The 27,756-nt window shown below is 46.2% G+C and overlaps 1 protein-coding gene across 2 annotated transcripts in view; it reads left to right on the forward strand.

Moving 5' to 3' along the window:
* KIAA0586 (KIAA0586 ortholog) overlaps nucleotides 1-27,756 on the forward strand; it is a 234,614-nt gene that overhangs the window by 13,768 nt on the left and 193,090 nt on the right. For both annotated transcript variants that reach the window (XM_069733299.1, XM_069733306.1), the window contains exons 6-8: nucleotides 3,168-3,401; nucleotides 16,611-16,740; nucleotides 17,156-17,302. In XM_069733299.1, coding sequence (XP_069589400.1) covers nucleotides 3,168-3,401; nucleotides 16,611-16,740; nucleotides 17,156-17,302 — 511 coding nt within the window. The remainder of the gene's footprint in view (nucleotides 1-3,167; nucleotides 3,402-16,610; nucleotides 16,741-17,155; nucleotides 17,303-27,756) is intronic.

Below are 27,756 nucleotides of genomic sequence, written 5' to 3' on the forward strand. Positions count from 1 at the left end.
GAGAGCTCCACTCCGACTCAGACACCAGCAAGGTGGAGGTGGGGTACTGGTATGGGCTGATATCATCAAATATGACCTTGTCGGACCTTTTCGGGTTGAGGATGGAGTGAAGCTCAACTCCCAGACCTACTGCCAGTTTCTGGAAGACAACTTCTTCAAGCAGTGGTACAGGAAGAAGTCGGTATCGTTCAAGAAAAACATGATTTTCATGCAGGACAATGCTCCATCACATGCCTCCAACTACTCCACAGCGTGGCTGGCCATTAAAGGTCTCAAAGAAGAAAAAATAATGACATGGCCCCCTTGTTCACCTGATCTGAACCCCATAGAGAACCTGTGGTCCCTCATAAAATGTGAGATCTAAAGGGAGGGGAAACAGTACACCTCTTGGAACAGTGTCTGGGAGGCTGTGGTGGCTGCTGCACGCAATGTTGATCGTAAACAGATCAAGCAACTGACAGAATCTAAGGATGGAAGGCTGCTGAGTGTCATAATAAAGAAAGGGGGCTATATTGGTCACTCATTTTTGGGGGTTTTGTTTTTGCATGTCAGAAATATTTATTTCTAAATTTTGTGCAGTTACAGTGGGGCAAAAAAGTATTTAGTCAGTCAGCAATAGTGCAAGTTCCACCACTTAAAAAGATGAGAGGCGTCTGTAATTTACATCATAGGTAGACCTCAACTATGGGAGACAAACTGAGAAAAAAAAATCCAGAAAATCACATTGTCTGTTTTTTTAACATTTTATTTGCATATTATGGTGGAAAATAAGTATTTGGTCAGAAACAAACAATCAAGATTTCTGGCTCTCACAGACCTGTAACTTCTTCTTTAAGAGTCTCCTCTTTCCTCCACTCATTACCTGTAGTAATGGCACCTGTTTAAACTTGTTATCAGTATAAAAAGACACCTGTGCACACCCTCAAACAGTCTGACTCCAAACTCCACTATGGTGAAGACCAAAGAGCTGTCAAAGGACACCAGAAACAAAATTGTAGCCCTGCACCAGGCTGGGAAGACTGAATCTGCAATAGCCAACCAGCTTGGAGTGAAGAAATCAACAGTGGGAGCAATAATTAGAAAATGGAAGACATACAAGACCACTGATAATCTCCCTCGATCTGGGGCTCCACGCAAAATCCCACCCCGTGGGGTCAGAATGATCACAAGAACGGTGAGCAAAAATCCCAGAACCACGCGGGGGGACCTAGTGAATGAACTGCAGAGAGCTGGGACCAATGTAACAAGGCCTACCGTAAGTAACACACTACGCCACCATGGACTCAGATCCTGCAGTGCCAGACGTGTCCCACTGCTTAAGCCAGTACATGTCCGGGCCCGTCTGAAATTTGCTAGAGAGCATTTGGATGATCCAGAGGAGTTTTGGGAGAATGTCCTATGGTCTGATGAAACCAAACTGGAACTGTTTGGTAGAAACACAACTTGTCGTGTTTGGATGAAAAAGAATACTGAGTTGCATCCATCAAACACCATACCTACTGTAAAGCATGGTGGTGGAAACATCATGCTTTGGGGCTGTTTCTCTGCAAAGGGGCCAGGACGACTGATCCGGGTACATGAAAGAATGAATGGGGCCATGTATCGTGAGATTTTGAGTGCAAACCTCCTTCCATCAGCAAGGGCATTGAAGATGAAACGTGGCTGGGTCTTTCAACATGACAATGATCCAAAGCACACCGCCAGGGCAACGAAGGAGTGGCTTCGTAAGAAGCATTTCAAGGTCCTGGAGTGGCCTAGCCAGTCTCCAGATCTCAACCCTATAGAAAACCTTTGGAGGGAGTTGAAAATCCGTGTTGCCAAGCGAAAAGCCAAAAACATCACTGCTCTAGAGGAGATCTGCATGGAGGAATGGACCAACATACCAACAACAGTGTGTGGCAACCTTGTGAAGACTTACAGAAAACGTTTGACCTCTGTCATTGCCAACAAAGGATATATTACAAAGTATTGAGATGATATTTTGTTTCTGACCAAATACTTATTTTCCACCATAATATGCAAATAAAATGATAAAAAAACAGACAATGTGATTTTCTGGATTTTTTTTTCTCAGTTTGTCTCCCATAGTTGAGGTCTACCTATGATGTAAATTACAGACGCCTCTCATCTTTTTAAGTGGTGGAACTTGCACTATTGCTGACTGACTAAATACTTTTTTGCCCCACTGTATATTGGTTTACCTGGTGAAAATAAACAAGTGAGATGGGAATATATTTGGTTTTTATTAAGTTGCCTAATAATTCTGCACAGTAATAGTTACCTGCACAAACAGATATCCTCCTAAGATAGCCAAATCTAAAAAAAACACACTCCAACTTCCAAAAATATTAAGCTTTGATATTTATGAGTCTTTTGGGTTGATTGAGAACATAGTTGTTGTTCAATAATAAAAATAATCCTCTAAAATACAACTTGCCTAATAATTCTGCACACAATGTATTTGGTTTGAATACACTGCTCTGACGGGCTCTCCATCCGGGGGACAGGGTAGAGCCGATCCTTCTGTGTCCTGATTTCATGGGCTACATAAAATGACATGGTGGGCCTTGAGTTTGACAGCTATGGTAATTTCTTGGGGCCCCTCTGAACTCTTCCCCTTGACAGATGATGATGTGAGAAAGAAGGGTCCGAAATGTTGAATTTCATCGGCCGATCCCTTGGTTCTCCCTAGATAGGAGCCGCTGCCAGAGAAGTGTGGCAACAGCTCTCTCAGAGAGAAAACATGAGTGCACGGCTGGGCATTCCTGTGAACCAGAGAGTCGGTGTAGATCATCAGACACTTATCTAATGTGTATGGGGGCCTTAACGGGTTGTCTGAAACCTATAATGTTTTTTAAAATAAAATTCAAAAAAAGAGGCAGCACTCCATTGTTCCAATATAAAATGTGCAGGGTTTAATATACCCACATGTCTGGGCAACGTTTCAGCTCAAAATGAGCCTTTCTCAAGCAGTGGGTGTATCCAAATACTGTGTATTTATACGTGTCTTAACATTCCTTAATTGTGGTTATTAATGTATACATTATAAGGTGCATTACATATTACTTTCTTTAAAAAAAAATGACATATTGCCATCAATTCATAATAACATTACTTCTCCATGATGATGTCAGGGTTGGGGTCATTTGTTCTCTATGTTCCCCTAGGTTCAGAGTAATCTTGAGGCCCAAGTTAACTCTGTGTCTCAGCTACTTACCAAACTCCAGGAGGCCGATAAGCAGCTGCAAATGCTCACCGAACAGTACAGCAAGATCCAAAGTCAGCCGGCGGAAAGATTGTATCAGGGGAGAGTCAGCGAGCTGGAAAGGCAGCTTAACCTACTGACCGAGCAGAGGCTCCAGCATCTGGAAAAGCTCCAGCAGCAGCAACTCGAGATGCAGGTAGACTCACTTTCCATTGGAAATGTACAAGTAATGACTGTCATGTGGCTTTCTGTATTCTGCTCTCTGCTAGGAAAGCTTTAATTTGTTTCCTAAGATTTGATCATTGATAATTATATGTAATTTGTAGCACAATTGCTCCTGAGTCTTCATGATTGCAGTTATTTTATATGTGGAGCATTATGGTGACACGTTGGGTATAAAATATTTTTATTGGAGAAGATACATTAGAGGTTTTTTTTTCTAAACTTTAATGTGTGGGAGCAGTCCGACAATCCCCTGATATCTCTTATGTAGGGAATGAAGGATTAAGATGCATTTACACTGCACAAGCTTTATGATTGATAAGCATAAGGCTGATCACTTGACAAAAGAGCAAAACACTCATTCGCCAAGGGAAATACCGTAGTATTTTGGTTGGCACAAAAGATGATCATTCTCGGCAGCACATCAACCTGTGTGAATCGGACCTGTGCTGCTGATAACAATGGCGGCCTATGCACACGACTTACTACTAAGAGTTCTGGGTGGATCTGCAGTGCAGTCGACCTTTTGTAAACAGGCTAATTAATGACCGGTAAATGTAAACGGACCCTTGAGGTACCTTCACACTGAACGATATCGCTAGCGATCCGTGACGTTGCAGCGTCCTGGCTAGCGATATCGTTCAGTTTGACAGGCAGCAGCGATCAGGATCCTGCTGTGACATCGTTGGTCGGCGCAGAAAGGGCAGAACTTTATTTCGTCGCTGGACTCCCCGCAGACATCGCTGAATCGGAGTGTGTGACGCCGATTCAGCGATGTCTTCACTGGTAACCAGGGTAAACATCGGGTTACTAAGCGCAGGGCCGCGCTTAGTAATCAGATGTTTACCCTGGTTACCAGCGTAAAAGTAAAAAAAAAACAAAAAACAGTACATACCTACATTCCGCTGTCTGTCCCCCGCTGTGCTTCTCTGCATTGTGAGCGCCGGAAAGCAGAGCACAGCGGTGACGTCACCACTCTGCTTTCCGGCCGCTGCGCTCACAATGCAGAGAAGCCCAGCGCCGAGGACAGACAGCGGAAGGTAAGTATGAAGTGTTTTTTTTTTTTTTTTACTTTTACGCTGGTAACATAGTAACATAGTTAGTAAGGCCGAAAAAAGACATTTGTCCATCCAGTTCAGCCTATATTCCATCATAATAAATCCCCAGATCTACGTCCTTCTACAGAACCTAATAATTGTATGATACAATATTGTTCTGCTCCAGGAAGACATCCAGGCCTCTCTTGAACCCCTCGACTGAGTTCGCCATCACCACCTCCTCAGGCAAGCAATTCCAGATTCTCACTGCCCTAACAGTAAAGAATCCTCTTCTATGTTGGTGGAAAAACCTTCTCTCCTCCAGACGCAAAGAATGCCCCCTTGTGCCCGTCACCTTCCTTGGTATAAACAGATCCTCAGCGAGATATTTGTATTGTCCCCTTATATACTTATACATGGTTATTAGATCGCCCCTCAGTCGTCTTTTTTCTAGACTAAATAATCCTAATTTCGCTAATCTATCTGGGTATTGTAGTTCTCCCATCCCCTTTATTAATTTTGTTGCCCTCCTTTGTACTCTCTCTAGTTCCATTATATCCTTCATGAGCACCGGTGCCCAAAACTGGACACAGTACTCCATGTGCGGTCTAACTAGGGATTTGTACAGAGGCAGTATAATGCTCTCATCATGTGTATCCAGACCTCTTTTAATGCACCCCATGATCCTGTTTGCCTTGGCAGCTGCTGCCTGGCACTGGCTGCTCCAGGTAAGTTTATCATTAACTAGGATCCCCAAGTCCTTCTCCCTGTCAGATTTACCCAGTGGTTTCCCATTCAGTGTGTAATGGTGATATTGATTCCTTCTTCCCATGTGTATAACCTTACATTTATCATTGTTAAACCTCATCTGCCACCTTTCAGCCCAAGTTTCCAACTTATCCAGATCCATCTGTAGCAGAATACTATCTTCTCTTGTATTAACTGCTTTACATAGTTTTGTATCATCTGCAAATATCGATATTTTACTGTGTAAACCTTCTACCAGATCATTAATGAATATGTTGAAGAGAACAGGTCCCAATACTGACCCCTGCGGTACCCCACTGGTCACAGCGACCCAGTTAGAGACTATACCATTTATAACCACCCTCTGCTTTCTATCACTAAGCCAGTTACTAACCCATTTACACACATTTTCCCCCAGACCAAGCATTCTCATTTTGTGTACCAACCTCTTGTGCGGCACGGTATCAAACGCTTTGGAAAAATCGAGATATACCACGTCCAATGACTCACCGTGGTCCAGCCTATAGCTTACCTCTTCATAAAAACTGATTAGATTGGTTTGACAGGAGCGATTTCTCATAAACCCATGCTGATATGGAGTTAAACAGTTATTCTCATTGAGATAATCCAGAATAACATCCCTCAGAAACCCTTCAAATATTTTACCAACAATAGAGGTTAGACTTACTGGCCTATAATTTCCAGGTTCACTTTTAGAGCCCTTTTTGAATATTGGCACCACATTTGCTATGCGCCAGTCCTGCGGAACAGATCCTGTCGCTATAGAGTCCCTAAAAATAAGAAATAATGGTTTATCTATTACATTACTTAGTTCCCTTAGTACTCGTGGGTGTATGCCATCCGGACCCGGAGATTTATCTATTTTAATCTTATTTAGCCGATTTCGCACCTCTTCTTGGGTTAGATTGGTGACCCTTAATATAGGGTTTTCATTGTTTCTTGGGATTTCACCTAGCATTTCATTTTCCACCGTGAATACCGTGGAGAAGAAGGTGTTTAATATGTTAGCTTTTTCCTCGTCATCTACAACCATTCTTTCCTCACTATTTTTTAAGGGGCCTACATTTTCAGTTTTTATTCTTTTACTATTGATATAGTTGAAGAACAGTTTGGGATTAGTTTTACTCTCCTTAGCAATGTGCTTCTCTGTTTCCTTTTTGGCAGCTTTAATTAGTTTTTTAGATAAAGTATTTTTCTCCCTATAGTTTTTTAGAGCTTCAATGGTGCCATCCTGCTTTAGTAGTGCAAATGCTTTCTTTTTACTGTTAATTGCCTGTCTTACTTCTTTGTTTAGCCACATTGGGTTTTTCCTATTTCTAGTCCTTTTATTCCCACAAGGTATAAACCGCTTACAGTGCCTATTTAGGATGTTCTTAAACATTTCCCATTTATTATCTGTATTCTTATTTCTGAGGATATTGTCCCAGTCTACCAGATTAAGGGCATCTCTAAGCTGTTCAAACTTTGCCTTCCTAAAGTTCAATGTTTTTGTGACTCCCTGACAAGTCCCCCTAGTGAAAGACAGGTGAAACTGCACAATATTGTGGTCGCTATTTCCTAAATGCCCAACCACCTGCAGATTTGTTATTCTGTCAGGTCTATTAGATAGTATTAGGTCTAAAAGTGCTGCTCCTCTGGTTGGATTCTGCACCAATTGTGAAAGATAATTTTTCTTGGTTATTAGCAGAAACCTGTTGCCTTTATGGGTTTCACAGGTTTCACTTTCCCAGTTAATATCCGGGTAGTTAAAGTCCCCCATAACCAGGACCTCATTATGGGTTGCAGCTTCATCTATCTGCTTTAGAAGTAGACTTTCCATGGTTTCTGTTATATTTGGGGGTTTGTAACAGACCCCAATGAGAATTTTGTTACCATTTTTCCCTCCATGAATTTCGACCCATATGGACTCGACATCCTCATTTCCTTCGCTAATATCCTCCCTTAAAGTGGACTTTAGACAAGACTTTACATAGAGACAAACCCCTCCTCCTCTCCGATTTTTACGATCCTTTCTAAACAGACTGTAACCCTGTAAGTTAACTGCCCAGTCATAGCTTTCATCTAACCATGTCTCGGTTATTCCCACTATGTCAAAGTTACCTGTAGATATTTCTGCTTCTAGTTCTTCCATCTTGTTTGTCAGGCTTCTGGCGTTTGCGAGCATGCAGTTTAGAGGATTTTGTTTTGTTCCAATCTCCTCGCTGTGGATTGCTTTAGAAATGTTCTTACCTCCCATCTGAGTATGTTTTCCTGGGTCTTCTTTGTTCAAGTCTAATGTTTTTCTTCCCGTCCCCTCTTCTTCTAGTTTAACGCCCTCCTGATAAGTGTAGCGAGTCTTCTGGCGAATGTGTGTTTCCCAGGTTTGTTGAGGTGTAGTCCATCTCTGGCGAGGAGTCCATCGTACCAGTAATTCACACCGTGGTCCAGGAATCCGAATCCTTGTTGTCTGCACCATCGTCTTAGCCAGTTGTTTGCATCAAGGATCCTGTTCCATCTCCTGGTGCCATGCCCGTCTACTGGAAGGATAGAAGAAAAAACTACCTGTGCATCCAGTTCCTTTACTTTCTTCCCCAACTCTTCAAAGTCTTTGCAGATTGTCGGTAGGTCTTTCCTTGCCGTGTCATTGGTGCCAACATGTATCAGAAGAAATGGGTGGACGTCCTTGGAGCTGAAGAGCTTTGGTATCCTATCGGTCACATCCTTGATCATCGCACCTGGAAGGCAGCATACTTCTCTTGCAGTTATGTCCGGTCTGCAGATGGCTGCTTCTGTGCCTCTCAGTAGTGAGTCTCCCACCACCACCACCACCACTCTTCGTTGCTTCTTGGCTGTACTTTTTGCTGTCACTTGTTGCTGTGTGCCCTTTTCTTTTTTGCTTGCTGGTATTGCTTCATCCTTAGGTGTGCCATCTTCATCCTCTACAAAGATTTGATATCGGTTCTTCAGTTGTGTGGTTGGTGATTTCTCCATGGTCTTCTTGCTTCTTTTGGTCACATGCTTCCACTCATCTGCTTTTGGAGGTTCTCTGACACTTTTTTCACCTTCTGTGACCAGTAGAGATGCTTCTGTTCTGTCTAGAAAGTCTTCATTCTCTTTGATGAGTTTCAAAGTTGCTATTCTTTCTTCCAGACCCCGCACCTTTTCTTCTAAAAGGGCCACTAGTCTACACTTCTGACAGGTGAAATTTGATTCTTCTTCTGGTCGGTCTGTAAACATGTAGCACATGCTGCAGCTCACCATGTAGGTTGTCACATCTGCCATGTTGCTCCTAGATCCTGCTGACTTGCTGTGTGTTTTCCTTCTTGTGTAATCTACTCAGCCAAGCTCTCTTGCAATAATATCCTACAGGCAAAAATTTGGCGCGCGGTTTGGCGATGCTTTCCAAGCAGCTAGTCCCGGCTGTACCCAACGATCTTCTAGCTTAGGGAGACTTCGCTTTTCCCAGAAGGCACCTGGAATATGCAAATTAGCCTCCTCAAGCTTGAATCCCTGGTTTGGCGATGCTTTCCAAGCAGCTGGTCCCGGCTGTACCCAACGATCTTCTAGCTTAGGGAGACTTCGCTTTTCCCAGAAGGCACCTGGAATATGCAAATTAGCCTCCTCAAGCTTGAATCCCTGGTTTGGCGATGCTTTCCAAGCAGCTGGTCCCGGCTGTACCCAACGATCTTCTAGCTTAGGGAGACTTCGCTTTTCCCAGAAGGCACCTGGAATATGCAAATTAGCCTCCTCAAGCTTGAATCCCTGGTTTGGCGATGCTTTCCAAGCAGCTGGTCCCGGCTGTACCCAACGATCTTCTAGCTTAGGGAGACTTCGCTTTTCCCAGAAGGCACCTGGAATATGCAAATTAGCCTCCTCAAGCTTGAATCCCTGAATCCCTGCGCTTAGTAACCCGATGTTTACCCTGGTTGCCGGCATCGTTGGTCGCTGGAGAGCTGCAGCGATCGGGATCGTTGTCTGGATCGCTGCAGCGTCGCTGAGTGTGAAGGTACCTTTAGTCAGGTAACATTTTAATATTTGGGATACTTATAGAGATAAGAGGCAGTGGATGTACAGTACCAGTCAAAACTTTGGACACACCTGTTTATACAACGGTTTTCTTTGTTCTTATTGGAACGTGCGCAATGTAGATTTAGACTCAAGTCCGCAAAACCACGAAGGAACACCTGTGGAGTCAAGGAGTAAAGAAACACACATGAATAAGTCCAGAATATGTGTTTATTCTTAGGTTCCTCAAAGTACCCGTTTTTCTCCTTCGCCTCATTGGGGGACACAGACCATGGGTGTTATGCTGCTGCCACTAGGAGGCTGACACAAAGTTAACACTTGCTTAGTTCTTGCTTAGTGTCCTTAGGAGGCACATGCGCGGGTCTGCTATTCAGACCCAAAACTCTCTATTTTATTTTTCCTTTTACATTTTTGATTTTACTTTTTACAACGGACGAAGGGGCGACGGATCCTTTCAAGGCTTTGATCTCCCAGAACAATCAACAGGCGAGCACGGGGAGTGTCACCTCCACGTAGCCGCTCCTGCGACGTGGGATGCCACGCCTGACCTAATTCTTAGGGCGACGGGTCCCTTCAAGGGCACCGATCTCCCCACACCTTCAACGGACGAGCACATGGAGTTTCGCCTCCACGTATCCTCTTCCGCAGCCAGGCCTATTGCCGGACATTCAGCCCTGTCCCATCCTAGGTGTTTAACCCTTTGGATGTATAGAGGCCCACCTCGTGGCATCCGAGCAGCTCCCACTGCACCACCACTGTTAAAGCGGATGGTGCAAGGAGGCGGATGGTCCCTCTCCACCTCCTTTCTAAAGGGATGATGGATTGAGGGTTTTCCCCCTTATCCCTGCACCGTCCAAACCAGCAGCTCAGGAGGACCTGCAGCAAGCTGCCTTACTTGCCACCCGGCAGCTTCTCCGGGTAAGTGCCAGGGCTGGAGGGCTCCTTTCAGGTGGTCTGGGGAAGTGCTGGTTAAGGGGGACCCATTTTGACTGCGGGGGCGCGCATTCGGCCCCTTCCTGCATCAGCGCCGCAAATTTAGTCCCCGGCTTCGGCCCTGTACTATGCTGCAACCCCTATCTCCGCCCATGCGATGATTCGATGTGGAGGCCCTGCCCACCAGTCCTGGCACTTCTCGCACAGCACTAGAAGCTCCTCTGAGATCTCGGGGGCCATCTTTCTCCCCCCCCCCCCAGACCGCCTCAGGACATACTAGCTGACATCAGGACCGGCAGCAAGTGTTCTCAGTGCAGGGGCCATACAGTTGGGAGAAACGCAGGAGGAGCGGGGACACAGACCTGGGTAAGGGTGCGCTGCATTATACATCCTCCTCCCTGCTGTAACCCCTTTTCAGCAGCATCCTTTCTCTGCAGTCCCTAATATTTTAGGGCCACACAGAAGGGTACATCATGTCCCAGCTTAAGGCATCCAAAAAGTCTAACAAGACAATGGCTATATTCTTTACCAATCTACGTTTCCTAAGGCTCAGAGTTCGCCACTCTGCAATGCCTGTGACTTGAACTGCACTGAGGAGCCCTCCGCTGCCACCGAGCCCAGTGTACCTAGTCCCCCTTCGTCACTGTCTCAATCCATGGCTTCGCTGGCTAAAGCGATTGAATTTCTCCGTGATCCTTTGGGGGACCAGAGCGTTTGCAGGACTGATGTAGTCGAACCCTCCTCAAGCCGGGAGCAGTTGGTTAGCAGGGGTTGAAAGCACTCTAGAAGCCGTCAGGCACCTAGAAAATGGCTCCATAGCACGTCTCCTGAGCAGACGCGTGCCTTGTCGCTTCACGGCTCCGTTTCTTGCTCTCTCTCTTCAGAGTTCAGTAGCGAACACGAATCTGACTGCGAATCTGATGGCTCTTTAGATCCGGATTCGCCAGACTTTCGGAAGACAGTGGATTCGCTTATTGAGGCAGTCAACCAAGCTTTAAAAGGTTGAGGAAGATTCCGGCTCCGCTCCAGATCAGACCTTGTCCTTTAAGAGAACTAAATGCTCTCATAAGGCATTTGCTATTCATCCGGAATTTAGTGCCATAGTTAATAGGCATAGAGAACGCCCGGATAAACGCTTCACAGGACAAAGGCCTCTTGAAGCCAAGTATCCTTTTTCAGCGGATCTGAAAAAGGATTGGGCAGAATCTCCAGTCGTAGACCCCCCAGTATGGCTCATCCATCAGAAATCCCACGGACTGTCAGAAGGCTTGGCCCGCTCTGTTTTTGAGGCCTCAGGCTCGGCCCTCTATCCATACTTTGCCGCAGCATGGGTAGCTAAAGCAATGGTTTTCTGGTCAGAGACCTTAGATAATTCTCTTCGGAACAGTAATCTTCCTCCAGAGGTGGCGCACCTTGCCAACCAAATTTCCAGGGCAGGCGATTACCTGGTACACACAACCTTAGATGCGGCCGGTTGTGCGGCTCAGTCAGCAGCCAATGCCATCTCTCAGAAGGTCATTATAGCTCAGAGAGTGGAAGGCGGACTCTGCATCAAAAAAGTCTCTCACCTCCCTTCCTATCAAACCGGTTGCTTATTCGGAGAAAAGCTGGATCAGGTCATTTCTGATACTACGGAAGGAAAGAGTAAATTCTTTCCCCAACAGAGACTTAGGCATCCCTTTCAGAGACAGCAACAAATCCGTTTCTGTTCCTTTCGCTCTACTCCAAGCTGGGCCCGTACCACTACTTCGTCCGGTTCAGGACGTTCTCCACTAAGAGATGGAGGAACTTAGGTCTCGTACAGGCCTAACCAGAATTAGAAGTCCCGACTCAAACAGTCGAGGCCTAAAGGACTTTAGTCCCAGAGATTTTCCTCATGCTGACTATCAGCGCTATCCGGTCGACACCGGCAGGGTAGGTGGCCGCCTACTTCTTTCGTCAGGTCTGACTTTCCGTCATCTCCAACGAGTGGGTCAGAGATTTGGTGTCGTCTGGATACAAAATCAACTTTGCTACATGCCCCACTTGACGTTTCTTTCCCTCCCGTCCTCCCTCTTCAGAGGCAAGGGTGAACGTGTTCTCCCAGGCCATAGACGCATTGCGTCATGATGGCGTCATTGTCCCTGTCCCAGAAAGCGAAAGTTTCAGGGTCTCTATTCAAATCTTTTCGTCATCCCGAAGAAGGACGGAAAGGTGAGACCCATACTAGACCTCAAACTTCTAAACAAGTTTGTCAAGGTCCATCATTTCCTCATGGAATCTGTGTTCAGTTATCACTTCCCTGGAAGAAGGGGAATTCTTGACCTCAATCGATATCCGAGATGCTTACTTGCGCATTCCAATATTTCCCCCTCACCAGAGATTCCTGCGTTTCGCCATTCACGAACAGCACTTCCAATTCACGGCCCTGCCCTTCGGCCTTGCTACTGCCTCCAGAGTGTTCACAAAGGTCATAGCGGCCATCATGTCCATCCTGCACTCACAGGGCGTGATCGTTCTGCCCTATCTGAATGACCTGTTGATCAAAGGTCCGTCCTTCCACAACTGCGCGGAGTCCGTTCACATTACATGCGATACCCTTTCTCACCTGGGCTGGCTGATAAACTTTAAGCAAATCCTCTCCGGTCCCAGCCCAGCAGATCTCCTTTCTAGGAATGTACCTGGACTCGTCTCGGGGGTTGGTAATTCTCCCTCCAGACAAAGTCTTAGCCCTTCAACAAGGAGCCCAAGCGCTTCATCATTCTACCCCTTACTCCATCCGATTTGCAATGAGGGTACTAGGAAAGATGGTGGCCGCAATGGAAGCGGTCCCCTTTGCACAACTGCACCTTCGTCCCCTTCAACATGCCCTTCTGGCAGCTTGGAACAGAAACCCTTTCTCCCTCGACCGAAGGTTCCGCTTATCCCTGCATTTCAGACAGACGCTCGGGTGGTGGACATTGAACTCTTCCCTCAACCGGGGGGAAGTCCTTTCTACCCGTTCAATGGCTAGTGGTGACTACTAATGCCAGTCTTTCGGGCTGGGGAGCAGTCTTCCGCCACCACACTGCTCAGGGCCTCTGGTCAATTCAGGAATCAAAGCTACCGATCAACGTTCGGGAGATCCGTGCTATTCGTCTGGCCCTGCAGCACTTCCATCATCTTCTGGCGGGTTGCCCCATCCGTATTCAATCAGACAATGCCACGGCTGTGGCATACATCAATCATCAGGGGGGTACACGCAGCAGGACGGCCATGTTCGAGGTAATTCACATCCTTTGATAGGCAGAGAACAACCACTTGATGATCTCAGCGGTACACATTCCAGGAGTGGAAAACTGGACAACGGACTTCCTCAGCCGTCAGGATCTCACTTTGGGGGAGTGGGAGCTCCATCCGGAAGTCTTCTCCCAGATCTGTTTTCGCTGGGGGATCCCAGACGTGGACCTCATGGCATCCAGACTGAATGCCAACGTTCCCCAGTTTATAGCGAGGTCTCGAGATCCAAGAGCCATCGGTGTCGACCCTCTGGTTCTTTCATGGTGCCAATTCAGCCTTTCATACATTTTTCCTCCTCTACGGTTACTCCCCAGAGTAATCAGGAATCAAGGCCGAAGGAGTACCAGTGATCCTGGTTGCTTCCGATTGGCCTCGCCACCGGTGGTTCACAGAGTTGGTACGCCTTGTCATCAACATATCCTGGAGACTGCCGGATCGGCCAGATCTGCTCTCCCAGGGCCCCATCTACCACCAGAACTCAGGGGCCCTGTGTTTAACGGCGTGGCAATTGAATCCTGGGTCTTAACCCAGACAGGGTTTTTTCAACAGGTCATTTCCACCATGGTTAGTGCCCGTAAACCCTCATCGGTACGCATTTACCATTGTACTTGGAAGACATTTTTTGCTTGGTTCAAGGATCGTGGTCTTTCTCCTCTCGTCTTCTCAGTTCCCACCATTTTAGAGTTTCTACAGGTCGGTCTGGCCTCCGGGCTGGCATTCAGCTCTCTCAAGGGCCAAATCTCCACTCTTTCGGTCTTATTTGAGAGACGCATCGCGTCAAGACTCCAGGTAAAGTCTTTTCTTTAGGGGGTGTAACATGTCGCTCCTCCCTATCGCATGCCTTTAGAGCCTTGGGACCTCAACTTGGTTCTAAGTGCCCTTCAGGAATTGCCCTTTGAACCGCTTCAAGACATTTCGCTGGCCTTTCTGTCCTGGAAGGTTGCCTTCCTTGTGGCGATCACATTGATCAGATGGGTTTCGGAATTAGCTGCCTTATCCTGCCGGGCGCCTTTCCTTTAACTTCCATCAGGACAAGGTTGTCCTCAAGCCATCGCCGTCCTTCCATCTTAACGAGGGCATTGTTCTTCCTTTTGTCCGGCTCCTAATCACAGAATTGAAAGAGCTCTCCACACTCTGGACCTAGTCAGAGCTCTGCGAAGGTACGTCTCAAGGACGGCATCCTTCAGAAGAATGATACCCTGTTCGTTCTCCCGGAAGGTCACAGGAAGGGTCTTGCCGCTTCTAAATCCATGATAGCCAGGTGGATTCGTTCCACCATTCAGGAGTCATACCGAGTCAGAAGTCAGCCCATCCCATCGGGGATCAGAGCACACTCCACTCGAGCGGTGGGGTCTTCTTGGGCCATTCGGCAAGTCTGTAAAGCTGTGACTTGGTCCAGTTTACATACCTTCGCAAAGCACTATAATATTCACTCTCAGGCTTCAGCGGATGCGAGTCTGGGCAGAAGAATTCTGCAGGCAGCTGTGGCGCACATTTAGGAAGTTGTTGCATGAAGCCTAATCCTTTCTGTTGTTTTCCCACCCAGGGACTGCTTTGGGACGTCCCGTGGTCTGTATCCCCCAATGAGGCGAAGGGGAAACAGGGATTTTTGTGTACTCACCATAAAATCCTTTTCTCCGAGCCACTCACTGGGGGACACAGCACTCACCCTGTTAGCCTAATGGTTTATGTGGCTTTTGCCTGTTCTTTTAAGTTGACATGTTGTACTCTTCTATGTCTGTGGTGGAATATGTGTATATATATATATTATATATATCTATATGTATGTAGGGACCTCTGACATCTGTCTAGTGATAATGTAGCATCTGTCCTGAAGGCCAGTGGCACCTAGGTGTTAATATGTACTTCCTTGGGAAGAGTAGGAATTCTGTCTCCATATCTCACCAGGGGGTCTAGCTAGAGCCAAGAACAAAGGAACACTTGACACCTCTGAGGTCTTGGAGGGGAGATGCTAAATGCTGCTTGAGGGAAGGTATCCCTGGGAACCATTTCACACATGTCTCCAGAGGAAAAGAATATATATTCATTAGTAGCGCGGCCGTGTCCCAATCAAACAGGCAGCAGTTATGATATTGGCCTGAGGAGCCGGTCTAGAAACCTGACCTCAGACCAAGGTTATAAATTTAGGCTGCAGACAGAGAATGGTGTTCACATGATGAGGGCAGCCTGAAAAGCTGATGTGTTCCACAACTACATTCACCCCCCCTCAGGGAGCAGAAAGCAGACTACAAGTTAGATGATTTCTGTAAGTTTTCTCCTCTTTATTTTATACTGTTTTGCATAAGTTGTATGTCTTTTTATTATCATATTTTTTATACCTTTTTCTTGTAAGCATTTAACCTTTTTCTATTAAAGTATAAAACTTTAATAAGTTGAACCTTGAATGTTCTAAAGAATCCATAGCCTAAAGGTGTGTGAGCCTTATGAGTGATAAACATATTTTTATTAGTATTATTTCTGGGACTCATCGCCCGTGTATTCGATGAGTGGTGGCAGCGTGTATGAGCGGGTGTGTGGCCTGGGTCGGTGTGTGATTTATGCTCCCATCACAGCATAGGACAGAGGTTGAATGCTGGACTGAGAGTGGGGAGATAGATTAACCCTTGCAGGCACAACCCAAAGTCACATGTGAGAGCAGGCACGTGACGAATAAGTGACACCACGGAGCAGCGATCCGTGACAATGTCGTTCGTTACTTTTGTTCCTACTGCTTTTGCACCGAACTGGTTCTCTGGGAGCCAGCATAAGGGTGTATATTGCAGAGGAGGAGCTATCTCTTTTTGTGTTAACTTAGTGTCAGCCTCCTAGTGGCAAGCAGCATACAACCAATGGTCTGTGTCCCCCAATGAGTGGCTCGGAGAAAAGGATTTTACGGTGAGTACACAAAAATCCCTGTGTTTCCCCTTTCCCTCCCAAAAAAGAATACTACTCCTGGGGAACAAAGGGAATAAAATAAGAGCTAAACCTGCCCACTTTCGACTTGTCACAGGTCCTCTTTAACGAGAAAGACATGGAGGGAGTCAAAAGCTTTTCTGTTGCCCCATATTTACACCATAATGCCGGTGTCACAACCTCAGTGGTAAACGGCAGTTCTGTTTTGTTGTTAAAGATGGTTAATAATCAATTCCTAACTAATTGGGGTCATGTCATGTACTTTTCAGTCACAGTTTATAACCTCTGCAATCAAGGCCAGTGCAAGTCACCGTGAAGCCGCAGATCCGGTCCGTTCTGATTTACCAGCAACACTTCTTCTGCCCAAATCTACTGCACCTCCAAAGATCAGCGAGAAAGGTTAGATAGTCCGCTTGCACAATTGCTTGCTGGCTTAAACATCATCATTCTCGGCAGCACTTTGCAATGTGTAAACAGGACATGTGCTGGTTAGAACAATGGCCATGTACACCCACAGAAAGATCCATTACTGATTGTTCTGTGCATATCGTGAGTGTGCTTGGCTGGTCTTAACAGACTTTTATAAGACATGTAGCTGATTAGCGGTTGTTTAACGCCGCAGATCGTGAAAACTCCCATACTGCTAATATTTGGACATAGATTGATACAAGATGTAGTGATTCCTTACTCATTTATTCGTCTGTTCCTTTTCAGTACGTATTGTATTGGAAACAGCCAATGGTACCTTTTCGGTTTCCATATTTAAAGTTCTCAAAAACTTTTCTCTTTTTAATTTCTGCTCCAACCGTGTCAGAAAGTAAGAGTGATACAGGAAAATCTCCATTGGAAACTCCAGCTCCTCGCAGATTTGCCCCTGTACCAATATCTATGGATGTGCAGGAGCCATCAAAGTCATCCCTAGGAAAAGAAAACGTGGAGGAACTGGGACCATCAACCTCTGGTGAGAAAGTTGAGCTCTCCTACCTCTTCTCTTACCTCTTTCCAAAAATGCCAAACACTAGAATTAAAAAGTGACCTTCAACTGTTTATGATTTTCCTTCCCAATGGTTGAATACATGTAATTTATTTTTGGTAGGGAGGTAAGATTTATTGACATAAGATTTAGTCGAAGCAAATTTGTCAAGTCTGAAAATTGTCTCCATTTTGCAGAATGCTGTTGAGCTGTTAGTTTGGATCAGGAGCCCCCATGGTCAATACTGGCATGGTGATTCATACACGGACAGTGAAACACTGCCTTAGGCCGGTTTCACACGTCAGTGGCTCCGGTACGTGAGGTGACAGTTTCCTCACGTACCGGAGCCACTGACACACGTAGACACAGTTAAATCAATGCATCTGTGCAGATGTCATTGATTTTTTGCGGACCGTGTCTCCGTGTGCCAAACACCGAGACATGTCAGTGTTCGTGGGAGCGCATTAAAGTCAATGGGTCTGTGTAAAACACGTACCGCACACGGACGTTGTCCGTGTGCAGTCCAGGAGACAGCGCAACTGTAAGCACTGTCCCCCCCACTGGTGCTGAAGCCGCGATTCATATCTTCCCTGCAGCAGCGTTTGCTGTAGAGAAGATATGAATAATCGTGTTTAAAATAAAGCTCCATGTGCCCAGCCCCCTCCCACCCCCTGTGCGCCCCCCCGCTGTTCTTAAAGGGAACCTGTCACCCCGTTTTTTCAGATTGAGCTAAAAATACTGTTAAATAGGGCCTGCGCTGTGCGTTACAATAGTGTATGTAGTGTACCCTGATTCCCCCCTATGCTGCGAAATACATTACCAAAGTCGCCGTTTTCGCCTGTCAATCAGGTTGGTCAGGTCAGGTGGGCGTGGTGACATCGCTCTTTTCTTCCCCAGCTTTCTGTTGGTGGCGTAGTGGTGTGCGCATGTCCGAGTGACGAATCCACTGCGTGCACGTGAAGAAGCAGCGCGCGATCTGCGCTATTACCCCCTGTCATCGGTGGGGGCGGCCATCTTCCTGGGGCCGCGCGTGCGCAGATGGAGTGCTCTGCTGCACGGGGCTTCAGGAAAATAGCCGCGGGATGCCGCGCGTGCGCAGAAGAGATCGCGGCGGCCATTTTCCCAAAACCGAGATGCAAACTCGGTCCAGTTTTGGGCACCGGTGCTCAGGAAGGATATAATGGAACTAGAGAGAGTACAAAGGAGGGCAACAAAATTAATAAAGGGGATGGGAGAACTACAATACCCAGATAGATTAGCGAAATTAGGATTATTTAGTCTAGAAAAAAGACGACTGAGGGGCGATCTAATAACCATGTATAAGTATATAAGGGGACAATACAAATATCTCGCTGAGGATCTGTTTATACCAAGGAAGGTGACGGGCACAAGGGGGCATTCTTTGCGTCTGGAGGAGAGAAGGTTTTTCCACCAACATAGAAGAGGATTCTTTACTGTTAGGGCAGTGAGAATCTGGAATTGCTTGCCTGAGGAGGTGGTGATGGCGAACTCAGTCGAGGGGTTCAAGAGAGGCCTGGATGTCTTCCTGGAGCAGAACAATATTGTATCATACAATTATTAGGTTCTGTAGAAGTACGTAGATCTGGGGATTTATTATGATGGAATATAGGCTGAACTGGATGGACAAATGTCTTTTTTCGGCCTTACTAACTATGTTACTATGTTACATGCGCACACCACTACGCCACCAACGGAAAGCTGGGGAAGAAAAGAGCGATGTCACCACGCCCACCTGACCTGACCAGCCTGATTGAAAGGCGAAAACGGCGACTTTGGTAATGTATTTCGCAGCATAGGTGGGGAATCAGGGTACACTACATACACTATTGTAACGCACAGCGCAGGCCCTATTTAACAGTATTTTTATCTCAATCTGAAAAAACGGGGTGACAGGTTCCCTTTAAAATACTCACCCCGTAGGGGTGGAGCCGCATATTCATTACTGTAAATGAGCGGCCCCACGTGACCGCTCATACAGTAGAAGGTGCGGTCAGGACAGGAAGCAGCGCCAGCCAGCGAGGGAGCTGGGTGAGTATTTTAATAACAGCGGGGGGGTGCACAGGGGTTGGGAGGGGGGTGTGCACATGGAGCTTTATTTTAAACACGATTATTCATATCTTCTCTACAGCAAACGCTGCTGCAGGGAAGATAGGAATCGCGGCTTCAGCACCAGATGCAGGGGACAGCGCTAAACTTTAGCGCTGTCTCCTGCACGGTGCGTGTGTTACCCAGTGGGCACACGGGTGGCACACGTGTGCCACACTGATGTGCCACAGAAACGCACCGGCACACGGACACGGATAATTCCGGTACCGATTTTTCCGGTACCGGAATTATCTGGATGTGTGAGACTGCCCTTATACTAACTATAGTCTCACAACATTGGCTTTTTGGTAGTTACTGGTACCATCTTTTGGGGTCAGAGGACCATGGGCTATAGCTGCTGCCACAAGGAGGCATGAAGTGTTTGTGTTTCCCACCAGCTATACTCCCCCCCCCCCCCCCCCTCCCCTCCCCCCTCCCATCCCCTGCAGGTACCGAGCTACTCAGTTTGTTGGCTGGCATGGAGGTCCACAGAACGGTGATAGACCGCACAGCCTCCTGAGGGAGGGGACCAAACTCCCTGATCTGTCCTATCTTGTTGTACCTCTCCCCAGCCATGTAGACTGGATTTCGCGCCTATAAAAGAAGTTCCTGAAAAATGTGTCTTCCTCTAACAAACTCTAAGCTAAAACTTATTAGCTCAGTGCCTGCAGGATGGATATACCTGGTGCAAGGAGCTAACACTTAACTACTCAGTGAGTGCCCTCCTCCTAGTGGTAGCAGCTGTATTCTAAGGTATCCCCCAATGGGGACGAGAGATGAAATATTATTCTGCACAGCTCCTCCTGCTCTATATCCTACAGATCGAATAGTATGACCATTATGGTAGTCTTGAGTGGGTGACTGTGCCTCCTTTAACGTCCATGAGCTTCCTAGAAATGGTTTGTCTGTTGGAATAGGCCCATTAAAGCAGTTTTGTTTCAAAGGCTGTCTGTCCGCACAACTGACAGCATACACTAAGCATATAGCCGCCATACAAATTGCTCCTTGATGGCTTGTTCTGACAATACAGTTGCAATGCATTTTCTTAAAATGCTGTATAAACACAGCAGTTTTTCTACATTTTTGGCTAAAAACGTATTGTGTGAAGACCAGTTTCTGCAGAACAAAGACAGAAAACCTTAATCCATGATATGCAAGCTGCTTTGTGCACCCTGGATGTGGCCAAGAGGCTCCGTGCAACGTTCTATGGCTGGGGGCCACATGGCAGGAAAAAATAATGAAGGTCATACATTGCTACACCAACGCTGCATTTTTTTCATTCATAAAAGTGGTGTGGGTCCCAGAATGATATGCCATAAGTATGTTAGGTCTTTCTGAATATATATACAGTACAGACCAAAAGTTTGGACACACCTTCTCATTTAAAGATTTTTCGGTATTTTCATGACTATGAAAATTGTACATTCACACTGAAGGCATCAAAACTATGGATAAACACATGTGGAATTATATACTTAACAAAAAAGTGTGAAACAACTGAAATTATGTCTTATATTCTACATTCTTTAAAGTAGCCACCTTTGCTTTGATGACTGCTTTGTACACACTTGGCATTCTCTTGATGAGCTTCAAGAGGTAGTCACCGGGAATGGTTTTCCCTTCACAGGTGTGCCCTGTCAGGTTTAATAAGTGGGATTTCTTGCCTTATAAATGGGGTTGGGACCATCAGTTGTGTTGTGCAGAAGTCTGGTGGATACACAGCTGATAGTCCTACTGAATAGACTGTTAGAATTTATATTATAGCAAGAAAAAAACAGCTAAGTAAAGAAAAACAAGTGGCCATCATTACTTTAAGAAATGAAGGTCAGTCAGTCCGAAAATTGGGCAAACTTTGAAAGTGTCCCCAAGTGCAGTGGCAAAAACAATCAAGCGCTACAAAGAAACTGGCTCACATGAGGATTGCCCAGGAAAGGAAGACCAAGAGTCACCTCTGCTTCTGAGGATAAGTTTATCTGAGTCACCAGCCTCTGAAATCGCAGGTTAACAGCAGCTCAGATTAGAGACCAGGTCAATGCCACACAGAGTTCTAGCAGCAGACACATCTCTACAACAACTGTTAAGAGGAGACTTTGTGCAGCAGGCTTTCATGGTAAAATAGCTGCTAGGAAACCACCGCTAAGGACAGGCAACAAGCAGAAGAGACTTGTTTGGGATAAAGAACACAATGAATGGACATTAGACCAGTGGAAATCTGTGCTTTGGTCTGATGAGTCCAAATTTGAGATCTTTGGTTCCAACCACCGTGTCTTTGTGTGACGCAGAAAAGGTGAACGGATGGACTCTACATGCCTGGTTCCCACCGTGAAGCATGGAGGAGGAGGTGTGATGGTGTGGGGGTGCTTTGCTGGTGACACTGTTGGGGATTTATTCAAAATTGAAGGCATACTGAATCAGCATGGCTACCACAGCATCTTGCAGCGGCATGCTATTCCATCCGGTTTGCTTTTAGTTGGACCATCATTTATTTTTTAACAGACAGTGACCCCAAACACACCTCCAGGCTGTGGAAGGGCTATTTGACCAAGAAGTAGAGTGATGGGGTGCTACGCCAGATGACCTGGCCTCCATTCACCAGACCTGAGCCCAATCGAGATGGTTTGAGGTGAGCTGGACCGCAGAGTGAAGGCAAAAGGTCCAACAAGTACTAAGCATCTCTGGGAACTCCTTCAAGATTGTTGGAAAACCATTCCCGGTGACTACATCTTGAAGCTCATCAAGAGAATGCCAAGAGTGTGCAAAGCAGTCATCAAAGCAAAAGGTGGCTACTTTGAAGAACCCAGAATATAAGACATGATTTCAGTTGTTTCACACTTTTTTGTTAAGTATGTAATTCCACATGTGTTAATTCATAGTTTTGATGCCTTCAGTGTGAATGTACAATTTTCATAGTCATGAAAATACCGAAAAATCTTTAAATGAGAAGGTGTGTCCAAACTTTGTCTGTACTGTGTATATGTATATAAATATATATATGTATGTGTGTGTGTATGTATGTGTATATATGTGTGTGTGTATATATATATATATATATAGATAGATAGATAGATAGATAGATAGATAGATAGATAGATAGATAGTTAGTTAGTTAGTTAGTTAGTTAGTTAGTTAGTCGTGGCCAAAAGTATTGACACCCCCAGATAATTCTCATTTTCTTCCTGAAAATGATTGCAAACACAAATGATTTGGTATTATTATCTTCATTTAATTTGTCTTAAATGAAAAAACACAAAAGAGAATGAAGCAAAAAGCAAAACATTGATCATTTCACACAAAACTCCAAAAATGGGCCAGACAAAAGTATCGGCACCCTCAGCCTAATACTTGGTTGCACAACCTTTAGCCAAAATAACTGCGACCAACCGCTTCCGGTAACCATCAATGAGTTTCTTACAATGCTCTGCTGGAATTTTAGACCATTCTTCTATGGCAAACTGCTCCAGGTCCCTGATATTTGAAGGGTGCCTTCTCCAAACTGCCATTTTTAGATCTCTCCACAGGTGTTCTATGGGATTCAGGTCTGGACTCATTGCTGGCCACCTTAGAAGTCTCCAGTGCTTTCTCTGAAACCATTTTCTAGTGCTTTTTGAAGTGTGTTTTGTGTCATTGTCCTGCTGGAAGACCCATGAGCTCTGAGGGAGACCCAGCTTTCTCACACTGGGCCCTACATTATGCTGCAAAATTTGTTGGTAGTCTTCAGACTTCATAATGCCATGCACACGGTCAAGCAGTCCAGTGCCAGAGGCAGCAAAGCAACCCCAAAACATCAGGGAACCTCCGCCATGTTTGACTGTAGGGACAGTGTTCTTTTCTTTGAATGCCTCTTTTTCCTATCGCCACGACAGCACCCCTACGAGAGAAGGGATCCGCCCACCTTCCGGACAGGAACCTACAGGATTTAAAGGGGCGGTCCCCCTCATCACTCCAGTTTGGGTTCCTGTCCGGACGGCGGGAGCCTGCAGGGAAATCAGCAGTCTTACCCGGGCCTCCATGCCTCTGCGCGGTGTCTTTAGGAACGGCAGAATCAGGGGCTCGGAAGCAGCGTCGGGGGTGTCCTGCTTGCAGACCCCCCCTCGTCTGGCCATGCGGATTGCGTCCCAGGAGTCGGGCAGTGCCGTCCTGGTCCGCAGTTAAGCGCGGTGCAGCGTTCACACTGGCACTGGTGAACCCGGAAGTAGTTCTTACACTTCTGGGGTAAGCCGGGGGAGGAGCGCTGCAGCGTTGTAAAAGAGCGGCGGCTGTGGAATGAAGCGTGCAGCAATGTCCTCAGTAGGGGACGCCGAGCACCCTCATGGAGAGGGAACGGAGCAGCGCAGTAAGAGCGGTAGCGGCCGCTCAGGGAGAAGCAGCAGCGTGGAACGGGGGCAGCAGCGTGCAAGCGCCCCAGCGTCACATTTGGATCCTACTCCTCCAGAACCGGTATTCACAGAATCAGCCTTATGGTGAGTGTTCACAAAACACCTGGTGCTGATATGGTCTGTTATTTGTGCTTTGTTTTAGGGGAAAAAAACAGCTAAATCTAAGCACAAGCAATGTGCTCCATGCACGACTCCAATGCCTGACAGTTATACTAAGAGGCTTTGTCAGGCTTGCATCTGTCAGACCTTAGAAGAGGAAGCTCCCCTTCGGTCATCAGACCTTAGAGCGGTCATCAGGGAGGAAATAAGCTATTCCCTTAGAGGTAGCCGTCGGGCAGGGACATATCTCCAGGATCTAGTCTATCCCTGCAAGAAGGTGAATGTTCCCGCTCCTCATCTCCATCATCCTCAGATGAAGAGGGAAGGCCTTGTTTCTCGGTGGATAACATAGACATGTTAGTTAAAGGAGTCCGAGCTACCATGGGTGTTGCAGAGAGCAAGGAACCAAGGTCCGCACAGGACATAATGTTTGCAGGCTTGTGCCAGAGGAGTCGTAAGGCATTCCCGGTTGTAGATACAGTTAAGTCCCTTATAAAACGGGAATGGGATAAACAGGATAAAGGTTTCCTGCCGTCATCAGCCAAAAGAAGGTATCCCTTTGACGACAATGATCTGGCAGAATGGATGAAAGTCCCAAAAGTGGATGCAGCGGTGGCTTCTACGTCTAAAGCCGGTGCTTTGCCGCTGGAAGACGTGGGCCTTCTGAAAGATCCGTCGGATAGGAAGGTGGACATGTTTTTGAAAAAAGTATGGGAATCATCTGCGGGGGCGTTCAAACCTGCTATCTCTAGCACGTGTACGGCTAGATCCGTCATGGTGTGGATATCCCAGCTGGAGGAACAACTGAAATCCAAGGTGCCCAGAGACAAGATGCTGAATTCCCTTTCGCAAATACGGGAAGGGGTGGCGTATTTAGCGGATGCATCGGTGGATTCTTTAAAATTGGCAGCAAGATCAGCAGGTCTCTCAAACGCTGCTCGCCGAGCCTTATGGCTTAAGACCTGGAAAGGAGATGCCCAGGCGAGAGCTAAACTGTGTACAACACCGTGTAGGGGTGAGTACCTGTTTGGCCCGGTATTGGATGATATCCTAGCTAAAGCTGAGGATAGGAAGAAAGGTTTTCCTAAAGCTTTCAATCCTACCTTTAGGAATACCTTCAGGAGACGCTTCCAATACCGAAGACCTTACCACAACCGAGACTGGGAACCAACAGACCCGAAAAAGAAAGGTTCGGACTTTAATGCCTCATCAACTTCCTCAAGAAGAAGAAGAAATTATCGCTAATAAAGATCTTCCAGTAGGGGGCAGGTTAAAATATTTCTATGCGCAGTGGGCTAAAATAACTGCGAGCAATTGGGTTTTAGGTATAATTAATTCAGGGTTAAAATTAGAGTTCCGGGAAAAACCTTCTGATTTTTATATCTTAACTGCCCCTAATTCCTTAGACCAACAAAAGGCCCTTGAAAAAGAGGTCCAAATGTTAAGACGGAAGGAAGTTATAGTGGAGGTTCCAAAACATCAGCAGGGGAAAGGGTTCTATTCCCCTTTATTTTTAATCTCCAAACCAGATGGATCCTATCGAACCATCATAAATTTACGGAGATTGAACAAACATCTAAATTACCATGCCTTTAAAATGGAATCTATTAAAACGGCGACTAAACTTCTTTTTCCCAGATGTTATATGACAGTCCGGGATTTAAAAGATGCGTATTACCATCTGCCCATTCACCAGGATAATCAACAATTCCTCAGAATGGCGGTGCGCTTAAACGACCAGGTCAGACACTTTCAGTTTGCTGCAATGCCATTTGGTCTATCTATGGCACCAAGGGTGTTTACTAAAGTGATGGCGGAAGTAATGGCCTATATCAGAGAACATGATACATTAATTATACCCTACTTGGATGACTTCCTGGTAGTGGGAAATTCGTTTTTTCAGTGTAGTACTCGCCTAAATCATGTAATATCTTCCTTACAGGACTTGGGTTGGATAGTCAATATGGAAAAATCAAGATTGGAACCATCAACGACTCAAACCTTCCTGGGTATTTTGCTAGATTCGGAAGAGCAACTATGTTTCCTTCCGGAAGAGAAAAAGCAGAGGATTGTGCACAAAGTCAGTATGGTAACAAGAAGGCCAGATCTGACTTTGAGAGACGCTATGTCCCTTCTGGGATCCCTAACGTCTTGCATACCAGCCGTTCAGTGGGCTCAATTCCACACTCGAGTGTTGCAGGCCCAGGTCTTGGAGGCAGAGAGGAGTCTTCAAGGGCAATTAGGCGGAAGACTCAGGCTGTCCGCCGCCACCCTACACAGTCTGAGATGGTGGTTAGACAGGGGACACTTAGCAAAAGGAGTACGCTGGAGTATAGTTCCAGACAACACGGTTACAACCGATGCCAGTCCGATAGGATGGGGAGCTCATATAGGAGATGTTTGGACTCAAGGGCAATGGTCTCTCTTAGAGGCTCAAGAGTCCTCAAATTGGAAAGCGCTCACGGCAGTAAAAAAAGGCCCTACTCAGGTTGCTACCATCTCTGCAGGATTCACATGTAAGAGTCCAGTCAGACAACACAACAGTAGTGGCGTATCTCAACCATCAAGGAGGTACAAGGTCAAGATCTTTAATGAACACCACCACAGACATATTCAACATAGCCGAAACCCACTTTCGCTCTCTGTCAGCCGTTCACATTCGGGGAGAGCTCAACACAGAGGCAGATTACCTCAGCCGTCATTCTCTACGTCAGGGAGAATGGGTTCTAAATCGACGGGTGTTCAGACAGATAGTAGACCTATGGGGGTTGCCTGTTATAGATCTATTTGCAACGAGAGAGAACAGACAGACCAGGAAGTTCGATTCTCTTCGGGTGGCAGACAAGCCCTGTATAATAGACTCCCTTCAAATACACTGGGATTTCCCTCTGGCTTATGCGTTCCCCCCCCAAGGTGTCTGATCCCTATAGTCCTCAGGAAGATCAGGGAGGAGAGGGCGAGAGTGATCCTGATTGCCCCCTTTTGGCCCAGGAGGGCATGGTTTTCGTTACTCAGGGCAATGTCTGTGTCCGACCCCTGGGTACTGCCGATCAGTCCGGAGCTTCTTTCTCAGGGTCCGTTCAGTCACCCCAATGTGGAATCCCTGCATCTGACGGCGTGGAATTTGAGAGGGAGTTGTTGAGGAGAAGAGGGTTTTCAGAGGCTCTCATATCTACCCTTTTAAATAGCCGAAAAGAGGTTACTACCAAGATCTATGCTAAAACTTGGAAGAAGTTCCTTGCCTTCTACCAAGATCCCTTTTCAGGCAAGGTTCCAATTCCGGCTATTCTGGAGTTTTTACAAAAGGGCCGAGAATTGGGCTTGGCGGTAAATACCCTTAGAGTCCAAGTATCAGCTTTGGGGGCGTTATATAACAGCAATGTGGCGGGAAATAGATGGGTTTCCCGATTTATTAGGGCCACTGAACGTAGTAACCCAGTGTATATTCCTAGATTACCACCATGGGATTTAAATTTGGTTTTAGACGCCTTAACAGAACCCCCCTTTGAGCCATTAGATTCTGTCTCCATAAAAAATTTAACTTTAAAAACAGCCTTCCTAGTAGCCTTGACCTCTGCTAGAAGAGTGAGTGATTTAGAAGCATTGTCGATAGATCCTCCTTATTTAATGGTCTTTCAGGATAGGGTAGTATTAAAACCAGACCCAGCATACCTACCAAAAGTAGCTTCCAAATTTCATAGAAGTCAAGAAATAATTTTACCATCTTTCTGTGACAATCCGAATTCAGCTGATGAGCAGAAATATCACATGTTAGATGTTAGAAGAGCTCTATTAGAATACCTACACAAGACAGAACCATGGAGGCAGAGTAGGGCTCTGTTTGTTTTCTTTCAGAATCCA

This window comes from Ranitomeya imitator, chromosome 1, assembly GCF_032444005.1.
Source record: "Ranitomeya imitator isolate aRanImi1 chromosome 1, aRanImi1.pri, whole genome shotgun sequence".
Taxonomy (NCBI): domain Eukaryota; kingdom Metazoa; phylum Chordata; class Amphibia; order Anura; family Dendrobatidae; genus Ranitomeya; species Ranitomeya imitator.